This window comes from Trichomonas vaginalis, chromosome IV (genome assembly GCF_026262505.1).
Source record: "Trichomonas vaginalis G3 chromosome IV, whole genome shotgun sequence".
Taxonomy (NCBI): domain Eukaryota; phylum Parabasalia; order Trichomonadida; family Trichomonadidae; genus Trichomonas; species Trichomonas vaginalis.
The window spans coordinates 21,240,999-21,253,174 of NC_067206.1; the positions used below are offsets into that span (position 1 = coordinate 21,240,999).

The following is a 12,176-nucleotide window of genomic DNA, read 5'->3' on the forward strand; positions in this document are numbered from 1 at the left end:
TACAATGAAATATAAATCATAGTATATTTTTGTCACTTTTCACATCGTATTACCCCGATAGAAACAAAACAAAACGACTTTCTTGATATATCAATAAATGGCACGGATAATTTATTGGATGCATTGGAAAAATATTTTAATACATATCCTATTGAGCAAAATCGATTTCAAAAAGATGAAATATTAGAATGGCCCAAGTATTTAATCATACAATTAAACTTTCGTAAGACGAAATGGTGGAAGTGAAGTGATGTTGAAACCTTGATATTTCCTCGAAATTTCTACAAAACATATATTAGACATAAAGCATATATCTTATTTTATTAAGAATGTTGAATAATAATATTATTAAATATTAAGCTTTAAAAAAGCTAATTAAATTCAAAAATGAATATATATTATTATTGGATAAATATTAATCAGAACAAATGATTTTTTTATTAATGCTATGTAATAAACAGAAATTCATCAAAAGTGACAGCTCTCAATTTTTGACATTTGTAAATTCTAAATTGAATGAGAAAAATGAAATAACACTAAGCATAATACAATATTCTAGATTTAATTATAATTAGGAAAAAGTTAGTTTTGAGAGTACTTTTCATAGGCATATAGAATGAAATCTTCTGAAAAATAATATCACATAAACTCATATTATTTTCTAATATATAACTATTTTATATAAAAATCAAATTCAATGATCTTAAAAGCGAAGGATAAACCTCAAAATTTACGAATATAATGAGTGGGAATATAATGCTTATCTATCATAAAACCATATGAAATATCAATTTTTGCTTTACGCCTAATTTTTGACGACAATTAGCAAAAAATGTTAAATGTTAACACTCAGTCCATTTGAATATGAAAAATAAAATTGACTTTGATTAAATGTTTTTATTTATCATGCAATTCTTCTTGCGACCAAAGATTTGAATAAAAGTTCAAAAAATAAGATAGCTTAAAAAATAATATACGGTAGTGTTTACTAATAGATGAATAGTATATAAATTCTATTAAAATGGATTTGATCCAAAAAAATATATAAAATTTGATCATAAATAAAATCGTTTTAAATTACTTCTTCATTTAAATTATAACAATTATTTTTGATTTTTATTTATCATCCACATTCAAATTTGAATCTTATCACAAAAGAAGGACCACTTTTATGACTACTGCCAAATCTATAAACAGAGAATGGCTATTTGAAGCTAAAAGAAGAATAGAAGAAGGTGAATATTACAAAAGTGTGGGAAAGGAAGTTGAATTGGAAAATGGTAAAATTAAATTGAATGTTGCCGAAAATACAATAAGAAGAGCATTTCAACTTCAAGAAATCGAATTACCAAAAGTTAGTCGCGGCAGAAAACCAAATCCACCAACATTTGAACAAAAACAATTAATTAATTCTTGTGTTTCACAATATAAAGGAGGAATTTCAAAAACTTATTTATTGATTAAAAGGTTTCAAAATATTGTTCAAAATCCCGATTGTGAGAAAGAAAAAGAAGAAATTGCAAAAGAATTTGAAAATATAGAAGATTTGACAAAAGATCAAATTTTTGACAATTTACAAAAAATAAAGCCTCATCAAGTGGAAAAATTTATGATGGAATCAGGTTTATCTTCAAAAAGAGATTACAAACCAGCAGATCCACCTACCAAATATCGTGCCATATCAAAGAATTTGATATGGCACTGCGATATTCATTACCTTCACGGTAATGTTTCTTTTCCATTCTTTGCCATATTGAATGATATGACACGTAAAGTTCTCAAAACTAAATTATTGAAAAACAAGTCTTCCAACTCAACAGCGAATATTTTAAGAAAACTTTTAGAGGAGTTTATCCCTTACTGCATCTGGACCGATAACGGCGGTGAAAACCGCGGTGAATTCGGCCAGGTTATGCAGGAAAACGGAATAGTTTGGAAGCACACCTTGCCGTATATGCCAAGACAGAACGGCAAGGTGGAGCGCCTGTGGCCAAGCTTAGAAAAGTTTTTGCCAGACGAGTTGGATGATATTCAACAAATCAAGGACTCAGTTCAGCAGTTCATTGAAAAATACAACAATACACCACATTTATCTCTCGATATTAATCCAAAAACGAATAGTAATTACACTCCTAACGAATTATTCGAAGTTTCAAAATTTTGGTACGAGCCAGAAATGCAAAAATGGGAGTTATATATCAAAGAGGAATGGGTTTTAGCAAAATTTGAATAATTACATCATTTTAAATGACTTCTAAACAATTTTATTTATGATCAAATTTTATATATCTTTTTGGATCAAATCCATTTTAATAGAATTTATATACTATTCATCTATTAGTAAACACTACCGTATATTATTTTTAAGCTATCTTATTTTTTGAAATTTTATTCAAATCTTTGGTCGCAAGAAGAATTGCATGATAAATAAAAACATTTAATCAAAGTCAATTTTATTTTTCATATTCAAATGGACTGAGTGTTAACATTTAACATTTTTTGCTAATTGTCGTCAAAAATTAGGCGTAAAGCAAAAATTGATATTTCATATGGTTTTATGATAGATAAGCATTATATTCCCACTCATTATATTCGTAAATTTTGAGGTTTATCCTTCGCTTTTAAGATCATTGAATTTGATTTTTATATAAAATAGTTATATATTAGAAAATAATATGAGTTTATGTGATATTATTTTTCAGAAGATTTTGTGTTCTTCTTCAAAATTTTATTTTTTATTAAAAAGAATCTTTACAAAATATACATTTACTTTAATTAATATTTAAAAACGTGCTCTATCAAAAGTTCCAAAAATTCAATATTATAGCTTTTCTGAGGTGTCACTTTTGATGAATTTCTGTTTTCAACACTAGACAAAAACAATTATATTAGATGCACATGATTAACATCTCTTGGTCTGATGATGTTTTTCAATTAAAAGATTATTATATACAGTTGAATTTACAAAATTCTTAATTCATAATTGCATGGCACAAGAGAGGTATGATCTGCTTATATGTTAATGATAGATATACCATATTATTTCCATTACTATAAATAACTTAAAGAAATATATCTTCTAAGTGTATTTTTTGTTCAATTTTGTTTGAAAAAAAAATTAAAACGCATTTCTTATCTTGTTTAGCTTTGATAAGTTGGATTAAATAATATTACTAAATACAAATCATGATAACAATTATATATCCATGCTAAATGCCTGAAGATCTGGTGAAAATATTGAGATATGCCTCACTTCCATCATTTCGTCTTACCACATAAAAATATGTGATTTTTAAAACAAGTTAGCTGATATGCTTTTAACAAAACCGAATCAAAAGTATTCAAAAAAATCTGAAATTGTAAAATATCTTAATCAAAAATAAAGGGTTGATCTTCATTTTCGGGATTTCAAAAAAATTTGGAATTTCACCTCCCAAACACACAGATTGTCCAGTTCATTGGCATAGAGAATATCCGATTTCCAGTGTTTTACTCTGAATCTTATTAGTTAAATACCGAATTTCGAACATAAATTCATCAAAATCGAATAAAGAGACTACCAAAAACGACACAAATATAATCAAGTCACAATCATTTAACAGGAACTCCTTAAATGAAGATTTTTACAATTTTAATCTCTATATTTTAGAAAAAAATATGCTCAGTCACAAACACAATTACTATGTTATGGAACAAGGCATTGACACTCGAATCTCTGGCCAATTCGAGGAACATCCAAAATTTCAATAATCTTATCCCACAGAATCCATAGCCCAAAAACTTTAATTTGCATAGTACATTTGAAGACGAATAATATTAGTCCAATTTTTTTTAACTTTGAAATTTTCAAAGATACAAAATTTATTACATTTAGAATTAATGCATTAATATATGCATTTGTTCCGTACCGAAAATGAACTTTACAAAAAGTGACATGAAAAGTCTTAATTACATTAAAGCCAAATGTAAACTTCATTGAGAAAAAGCAGTTTTGTCTCGTATTCAACGTAAAATCTTCAAAAGAAGACTAAACAAAAAGTGCTACACTGATAACAAAGATGAATTTCACATGGAACGCGATGATTCAATAACTGCAGAGTTGCGACATACAATTGCGGAAAATGTATGGACAACCACATGTAATGGTGGAGAACCATCGTATCTTTCAGAGGTCGAATTACTTGATTTTTATGGTGAAATCAATCAAAGAGCAAAAGGTCTTGCATGTGAAAAGGTAATCGAAGCTTATCAGATTGCCTACGAATTACTGGAGTATAGATACAGCAGAGCTTTATATCTAGCTGGCCTTGTTCATCCAGACGAATTTCCAACAAGAGGAAAAAGAATTGTTTACTTCGCTAGAAGTATATCTCCCCTCAAGATCATGGTTAAACAGAGTTTGCTCTGATCTCAACATTGAGATCAAAAGCTCAAAAGAAAATGAGGAAAAACGAGCAAAGTACTGTAACACAGCAACAGTTGCTAACTTCTTACATTAATTTCAGTATACGGCAGGAATTGATCCATGGAATAAGTGGAGTATTTATGAAACATCTCTGCTTCATCAAAGCGTTACAAAGTTATCTGCACTGAAAGCAACCCTCCTTTAACCAAAGAAGAGCATGAATTTGTGCTTGTTACTAGTATCTTCCCATATAATTCTGAAGGATACCGGATGAAACCATTTATTATTGTTCCAGGAATATAAAATTGTTCACAGGAACTCCGCTCCGTGAGAGCATTCCTTACAGGACAATCTTATGGATGGATGACAAAGAAGATATGGGATATCTTTAATTTAACTTTTATTATCGAAATCCAGAGATATCGCTCAAGTCTTGATGCTATCACAGCAGCTCAGCATAATATCGTATTCGGTGATAATCATATCAGCCGAGTAAGTTATTTTACTTGCAAACTTTTGAGTCTCTTCAGAATTGAACTCTTGACATTTCCAGCTTACTGCACAGTAGTTCTCCAGTTATTTGATGTAGGATGTGCAGCATCTTTGAGATCAAAGAATAACAGGTTAAAATATGTTCCGCTTTACACATATGAGCAAGATAATTTATCAAATACCCCAAAACCAAGGTTAAAAATTGTAAGAATTTTAATTGATGCTTGTGATTAAGTCAATGCATCAGTATGGTATTCATCCGTGGAACCCAGATAAAGCCTTATCCAACGAATTAACAAACAAAACATCAAACGCAATACCAAATCCCACATATATATTTAATTCTTCTTGCAAAAAATTAACATCTGACGCCGAATTACTTAAAATTGCGCAATTTGAAGCAATCAAATTCAAACATTAAATCAAGCACTGATAGTTATTGTAACAAATATTTCGAATTATTTAGATTATTATCCTCCAAATACAAAAATTCTCAGCAAAGGGATGAAATTGAGTCAATTTAATGGAGCAAAACGAAGTGAGGTGAAATTCACCACTTTGACACCTCGTATTTTTCAGATATATCGATTAATATTGAGTTTTATTGGGATGGAAAACATACTGAAAAACCTGCAATATCAACACCTTTTTATATAATATTGAATAAATAAAAATTTGTTTTTATTTTCCAAAAAGATATATGATACATTTTTATTATACAGGTTAAAAACTGTCTAGCTTTTGCTTTTAGTGCTCGACCAGAGGCATACATTGAAAATACAATCCTCTCCATGGTTTTTGTGTAGGATCTGATCTTCTCAAAACGATGATATTGACTATTATTATATGAATTGAATGTATTTATGAATATTTCGAAATTTTAATATAAATAATTTATTAAAAATAAAAATTGAACGTAAGTACAAAAAATATAATTTGAAAGCAAATTAAAAATTAACGATACGATAATTTGGAACTTTTACCTTTTGCCAATAAATATAAAAATAAAATTTTGGGAATTGGAACTTAAGAGTAGAGAGACCTTTGTTGATATGTATGAGGCTATGTATTTATGTGTAGATCTGAGTAAGCTTGGTTATCATATAGCGGTTTCTGATGAAATTGAGAACCTCGGAGACCCAAGACCTTTGTTGATATGTATGAGGCTATGTATTTGTGCGTAGTCATTAAACCCATTCTTGCAAATTAGAATATTATTTTATTTGTTATATTGAGCTTTCTTCCTGATAATTTGCATATCTTCAAAATCATTAAAGTAAGTAAAATCAGTTGTTTTTTCGGTGATTAATCTTAATTCTTCGCATTATATTTCTTTTTTTTGAAAAATCTTACTGTTTGGGGAAATTCTCTTTGCGAAATCTGTTGGCCTGAGGATTATCTGGTTGAATAAAAATATGTTCAATTCCCCTTTCGCATAATAATTAATGAAATTGTGTTTTATTTTCGAGAGTGTGCAAAACGTTCCCACTTCTTGAGAGGTACGTTTTGCAAATTTTTTTCTTTCATACATAGAAGATTTTTGGAAGATGATTGATCTCTACATGATATTATATCATATTTCTACATTGAGTCCTTAACAATATTAAATTGCAGGGTTTTCAAATCAAAAAACTAACTTTCGCTCTTTCAGGTCAAATCAGCAAGGCTCTTCTATATAGGTGTTGGATATATTATCAAACTGAAATGAAACTTTCCAGAGATGTCCATAAAATTATTTTGCAAAACATCCCTCTCAAAAAGTGGGAACGTTTTTGCAATTTTTCTTTATTTTTTGTACCATTATCGGTCCATAGAGCGAAATGGGGACCAGGTATTGTGCTTAATGCACGTTTGAGTACATTTGTTGTATACTCTGCAGTTTTCTGAGAAAAAGATTATGAGTGATCTCGTTTTTTCTTAAAGTCATTTTTTTCTTATCAAAAAAAATTAAAATTACGTAAAACTATGACAAAATTACGTAATTCACAATTTTAATGCTGAAAAATAGGAATATAAGCTTATAATACTACAGGTAGATTGAGCATCGATGCGCGCTAATGCCAACATGATTAATTTGAGTCGGTTTTATATATTATTGGAAATTAATCACAAATTGTCCATGAATATAAGTTATATTCTTCGATATTATGAGTTAATGAAGGCTACAATATTTGTAATCATGATTGGCTAGTTAAAATCTATTAGAATAAAAGAAATTGTAATTTAATAATATTGAATTGACATTTTAAATAATTTGAGGTCTAATCCATTATGAGTATGGTTATTACAGGTCACTTATTATTATTCTTTGATATACAAAGAGTTAAAACGATTTGGTAATGAGATATTGTAGAAAATAAAAATAACTGTAATCTATTGAAACTGATAAAAAAAATTAAATCCATTTATTTTTTATTCATATGTTATTATTGATGAGAATTAGATTCATTTAAAATTGAATACATATTTTTGAGAGAGTCAAAAATTTCAGGATCGATTTCATCTTCGCATTCATCCAAATATATTCTAAGCTCGGAATTTTCAAATGCATTCAAAATATTGGCAAAGTTTTCTTTACAAGAAGAGTTAAATAAAATTTCTTGTAAACAATTAATAATAAATTTTGGGTTAAATTCAACAAAATCCGAAAGAATTTCAAACACCTTTTCAAATTTGTCATTAAATATCGAAAGGGATATTGAATCTTTTATGATAATAGCGATGAGGATATTTATCAAAATTTCCTTATTTTTGAAGAGTGCGGGATAAATTTGTCAAGTGTCACTTTTCAATAACCTTAAATTACGCTGTTCTAATTTTTTAAAAAATAACCTTAAATTATATTTGAAGAAATTATGTCTATGATATATGTTTTATTCTAGAATCTTGGAGTTTTCATGCACTACACAAGAGCTCCAAGGTTCCAAGAGTGAATGCTCAATAGCAATTATAGAGATGTACCTTTTCAAAATGACTTTTACTGATTAAATTTAATCAATAGAAGACATTTTGAAAAGGTACCTCTACAATTAGATATACAAGAGATTCAAAGCTTCATTTCAGATAGATTTGAAACTTTGAAACTCTTGGTAGATTTTGAGTGAATGCTGACAATCATCTTTGAGAAGGTTTTCTTAAAGAAAACCTTCTCAAAGAGGTTTCTCAGGAGCCCTGAGGCTCCCTTTCGTAATGATTGGGAGCCTTGGGGCTCCTGAGACGAAGAATGGCTTCGCCGAATCTTTGATCAGCAGAGGCCAAATGAAAAGGCCTCTACTGATGGATTCTCAGGAGCCCTGAGGCTCCCTTTCGTAATGATTGGGAGCCTTGGGGCTCCTGAGACGAAGAATGGCTTCGCCGAATCTTTGATCAGCAGAGGCCAAATGAAAAGGCCTCTACTGATGGATTCTCAGGAGCCCTGAGGCTCCCTTTCGTAATGATTGGGAGCCTTGGGGCTCCTGAGACGAAGAATGGCTTCGCCGAATCTTTGATCAGCAGAGGCCAAATGAAAAGGCCTCTGCTGATGGATTCTCAGGAGCCCTGAGGCTCCCTTTCGTAATGATTGGGAGCCTTGGGGCTCCTGAGACGAAGAATGGCTTCGCCGAATCTTTGATCAGCAGAGGCCAAATGAAAAGGCCTCTACTGATGGATTCTCAGGAGCCCTGAGGCTCCCTTTCGTAATGATTGGGAGCCTTGGGGCTCCTGAGACGAAGAATGGCTTCGCCGAATCTTTGATCAGCAGAGGCCAAATGAAAAGGCCTCTGCTGATGGATTCTCAGGAGCCCTGAGGCTCCCTTTCGTAATGATTGGGAGCCTTGGGGCTCCTGAGACGAAGAATGGCTTCGCCGAATCTTTGATCAGCAGAGGCCAAATGAAAAGGCCTCTGCTGATGGATTCTCAGGAGCCCTGAGGCTCCCTTTCGTAATGATTGGGAGCCTTGGGGCTCCTGCAGCAGAGTATCGCTCCGCTCCATTAATTTTTTTTAAAAAAAAGTGCCGTGTGGCAAATTTGTCCTGTTCCCTCTCCTAACACATAACTCCACAACTACCCAAGTACTATATTGCCACTCCTTCCCGCATTGCATTTGAGAAACATTAAAAGTGGCGACAAGTGCACTTGCCATGGCATATTGTTGCGCGTATATACTACTTCTAATGAAAGAAGCAGTATATACGCGCAATTCGAGTGAGATTGCAGCAGAAAGTCGAGAAGAGAGCCCTTTCTTAAGGTTAGGACTCCCTTCTCGACTTTATTATACAATGAAATATAAATCATAGTATATTTTTGTCACTTTTCACATCGTATTACCCCGATAGAAACAAAACAAAACGACTTTCTTGATATATCAATAAATGGCACGGATAATTTATTGGATGCATTGGAAAAATATTTTAATACATATCCTATTGAGCAAAATCGATTTCAAAAAGATGAAATATTAGAATGGCCCAAGTATTTAATCATACAATTAAACTTTCGTAAGACGAAATGGTGGAAGTGAAGTGATGTTGAAACCTTGATATTTCCTCGAAATTTCTACAAAACATATATTAGACATAAAGCATATATCTTATTTTATTAAGAATGTTGAATAATAATATTATTAAATATTAAGCTTTAAAAAAGCTAATTAAATTCAAAAATGAATATATATTATTATTGGATAAATATTAATCAGAACAAATGATTTTTTTATTAATGCTATGTAATAAACAGAAATTCATCAAAAGTGACAGCTCTCAATTTTTGACATTTGTAAATTCTAAATTGAATGAGAAAAATGAAATAACACTAAGCATAATACAATATTCTAGATTTAATTATAATTAGGAAAAAGTTAGTTTTGAGAGTACTTTTCATAGGCATATAGAATGAAATCTTCTGAAAAATAATATCACATAAACTCATATTATTTTCTAATATATAACTATTTTATATAAAAATCAAATTCAATGATCTTAAAAGCGAAGGATAAACCTCAAAATTTACGAATATAATGAGTGGGAATATAATGCTTATCTATCATAAAACCATATGAAATATCAATTTTTGCTTTACGCCTAATTTTTGACGACAATTAGCAAAAAATGTTAAATGTTAACACTCAGTCCATTTGAATATGAAAAATAAAATTGACTTTGATTAAATGTTTTTATTTATCATGCAATTCTTCTTGCGACCAAAGATTTGAATAAAAGTTCAAAAAATAAGATAGCTTAAAAAATAATATACGGTAGTGTTTACTAATAGATGAATAGTATATAAATTCTATTAAAATGGATTTGATCCAAAAAAATATATAAAATTTGATCATAAATAAAATCGTTTTAAATTACTTCTTCATTTAAATTATAACAATTATTTTTGATTTTTATTTATCATCCACATTCAAATTTGAATCTTATCACAAAAGAAGGACCACTTTTATGACTACTGCCAAATCTATAAACAGAGAATGGCTATTTGAAGCTAAAAGAAGAATAGAAGAAGGTGAATATTACAAAAGTGTGGGAAAGGAAGTTGAATTGGAAAATGGTAAAATTAAATTGAATGTTGCCGAAAATACAATAAGAAGAGCATTTCAACTTCAAGAAATCGAATTACCAAAAGTTAGTCGCGGCAGAAAACCAAATCCACCAACATTTGAACAAAAACAATTAATTAATTCTTGTGTTTCACAATATAAAGGAGGAATTTCAAAAACTTATTTATTGATTAAAAGGTTTCAAAATATTGTTCAAAATCCCGATTGTGAGAAAGAAAAAGAAGAAATTGCAAAAGAATTTGAAAATATAGAAGATTTGACAAAAGATCAAATTTTTGACAATTTACAAAAAATAAAGCCTCATCAAGTGGAAAAATTTATGATGGAATCAGGTTTATCTTCAAAAAGAGATTACAAACCAGCAGATCCACCTACCAAATATCGTGCCATATCAAAGAATTTGATATGGCACTGCGATATTCATTACCTTCACGGTAATGTTTCTTTTCCATTCTTTGCCATATTGAATGATATGACACGTAAAGTTCTCAAAACTAAATTATTGAAAAACAAGTCTTCCAACTCAACAGCGAATATTTTAAGAAAACTTTTAGAGGAGTTTATCCCTTACTGCATCTGGACCGATAACGGCGGTGAAAACCGCGGTGAATTCGGCCAGGTTATGCAGGAAAACGGAATAGTTTGGAAGCACACCTTGCCGTATATGCCAAGACAGAACGGCAAGGTGGAGCGCCTGTGGCCAAGCTTAGAAAAGTTTTTGCCAGACGAGTTGGATGATATTCAACAAATCAAGGACTCAGTTCAGCAGTTCATTGAAAAATACAACAATACACCACATTTATCTCTCGATATTAATCCAAAAACGAATAGTAATTACACTCCTAACGAATTATTCGAAGTTTCAAAATTTTGGTACGAGCCAGAAATGCAAAAATGGGAGTTATATATCAAAGAGGAATGGGTTTTAGCAAAATTTGAATAATTACATCATTTTAAATGACTTCTAAACAATTTTATTTATGATCAAATTTTATATATCTTTTTGGATCAAATCCATTTTAATAGAATTTATATACTATTCATCTATTAGTAAACACTACCGTATATTATTTTTAAGCTATCTTATTTTTTGAAATTTTATTCAAATCTTTGGTCGCAAGAAGAATTGCATGATAAATAAAAACATTTAATCAAAGTCAATTTTATTTTTCATATTCAAATGGACTGAGTGTTAACATTTAACATTTTTTGCTAATTGTCGTCAAAAATTAGGCGTAAAGCAAAAATTGATATTTCATATGGTTTTATGATAGATAAGCATTATATTCCCACTCATTATATTCGTAAATTTTGAGGTTTATCCTTCGCTTTTAAGATCATTGAATTTGATTTTTATATAAAATAGTTATATATTAGAAAATAATATGAGTTTATGTGATATTATTTTTCAGAAGATTTTGTGTTCTTCTTCAAAATTTTATTTTTTATTAAAAAGAATCTTTACAAAATATACATTTACTTTAATTAATATTTAAAAACGTGCTCTATCAAAAGTTCCAAAAATTCAATATTATAGCTTTTCTGAGGTGTCACTTTTGATGAATTTCTGTTTTCAACACTAGACAAAAACAATTATATTAGATGCACATGATTAACATCTCTTGGTCTGATGATGTTTTTCAATTAAAAGATTATTATATACAGTTGAATTTACAAAATTCTTAATTCATAATTGCATGGCACAAGAGAGGTATGATCTGCTTATATGTTAATGAT

General features: G+C 29.9%; 1 protein-coding gene across 1 annotated transcript, besides 12 other annotated features; it reads left to right on the plus strand.

Moving 5' to 3' along the window:
* Nucleotides 1-451: 451 nt before the first annotated feature.
* Nucleotides 452-488: a mobile genetic element.
* Nucleotides 452-488: a terminal%2Cinverted (terminal inverted repeat of Banshee-A3 transposon ID:TVAGG3_0139890).
* Nucleotides 489-1,171: 683 nt separating this feature from the next.
* Nucleotides 1,172-2,230: a mobile genetic element.
* A 601-nt stretch (nucleotides 2,231-2,831) lies between these two features.
* Nucleotides 2,832-2,869: a mobile genetic element.
* Nucleotides 2,832-2,869: a terminal%2Cinverted (terminal inverted repeat of Banshee-A3 transposon ID:TVAGG3_0139910).
* A 1,200-nt stretch (nucleotides 2,870-4,069) lies between these two features.
* On the plus strand, nucleotides 4,070-4,408 carry TVAGG3_0139920 (uncharacterized protein; the record flags this gene model as incomplete). Its single annotated transcript, XM_051224223.1, has 1 exon — nucleotides 4,070-4,408. The coding sequence occupies one exon, from the start codon at nucleotides 4,070-4,072 to the stop codon at nucleotides 4,406-4,408; it is 339 nt and encodes a 112-aa protein (XP_051109209.1).
* A 3,245-nt stretch (nucleotides 4,409-7,653) lies between these two features.
* Nucleotides 7,654-8,915: a mobile genetic element.
* Nucleotides 8,882-8,915: a terminal%2Cinverted (terminal inverted repeat of MuDR-4N1_TV transposon ID:TVAGG3_0139930).
* Nucleotides 8,916-9,600: 685 nt separating this feature from the next.
* Nucleotides 9,601-9,637: a mobile genetic element.
* Nucleotides 9,601-9,637: a terminal%2Cinverted (terminal inverted repeat of Banshee-A3 transposon ID:TVAGG3_0139940).
* A 683-nt stretch (nucleotides 9,638-10,320) lies between these two features.
* Nucleotides 10,321-11,379: a mobile genetic element.
* A 601-nt stretch (nucleotides 11,380-11,980) lies between these two features.
* Nucleotides 11,981-12,018: a mobile genetic element.
* Nucleotides 11,981-12,018: a terminal%2Cinverted (terminal inverted repeat of Banshee-A3 transposon ID:TVAGG3_0139960).
* Nucleotides 12,019-12,176: the final 158 nt, after the last annotated feature.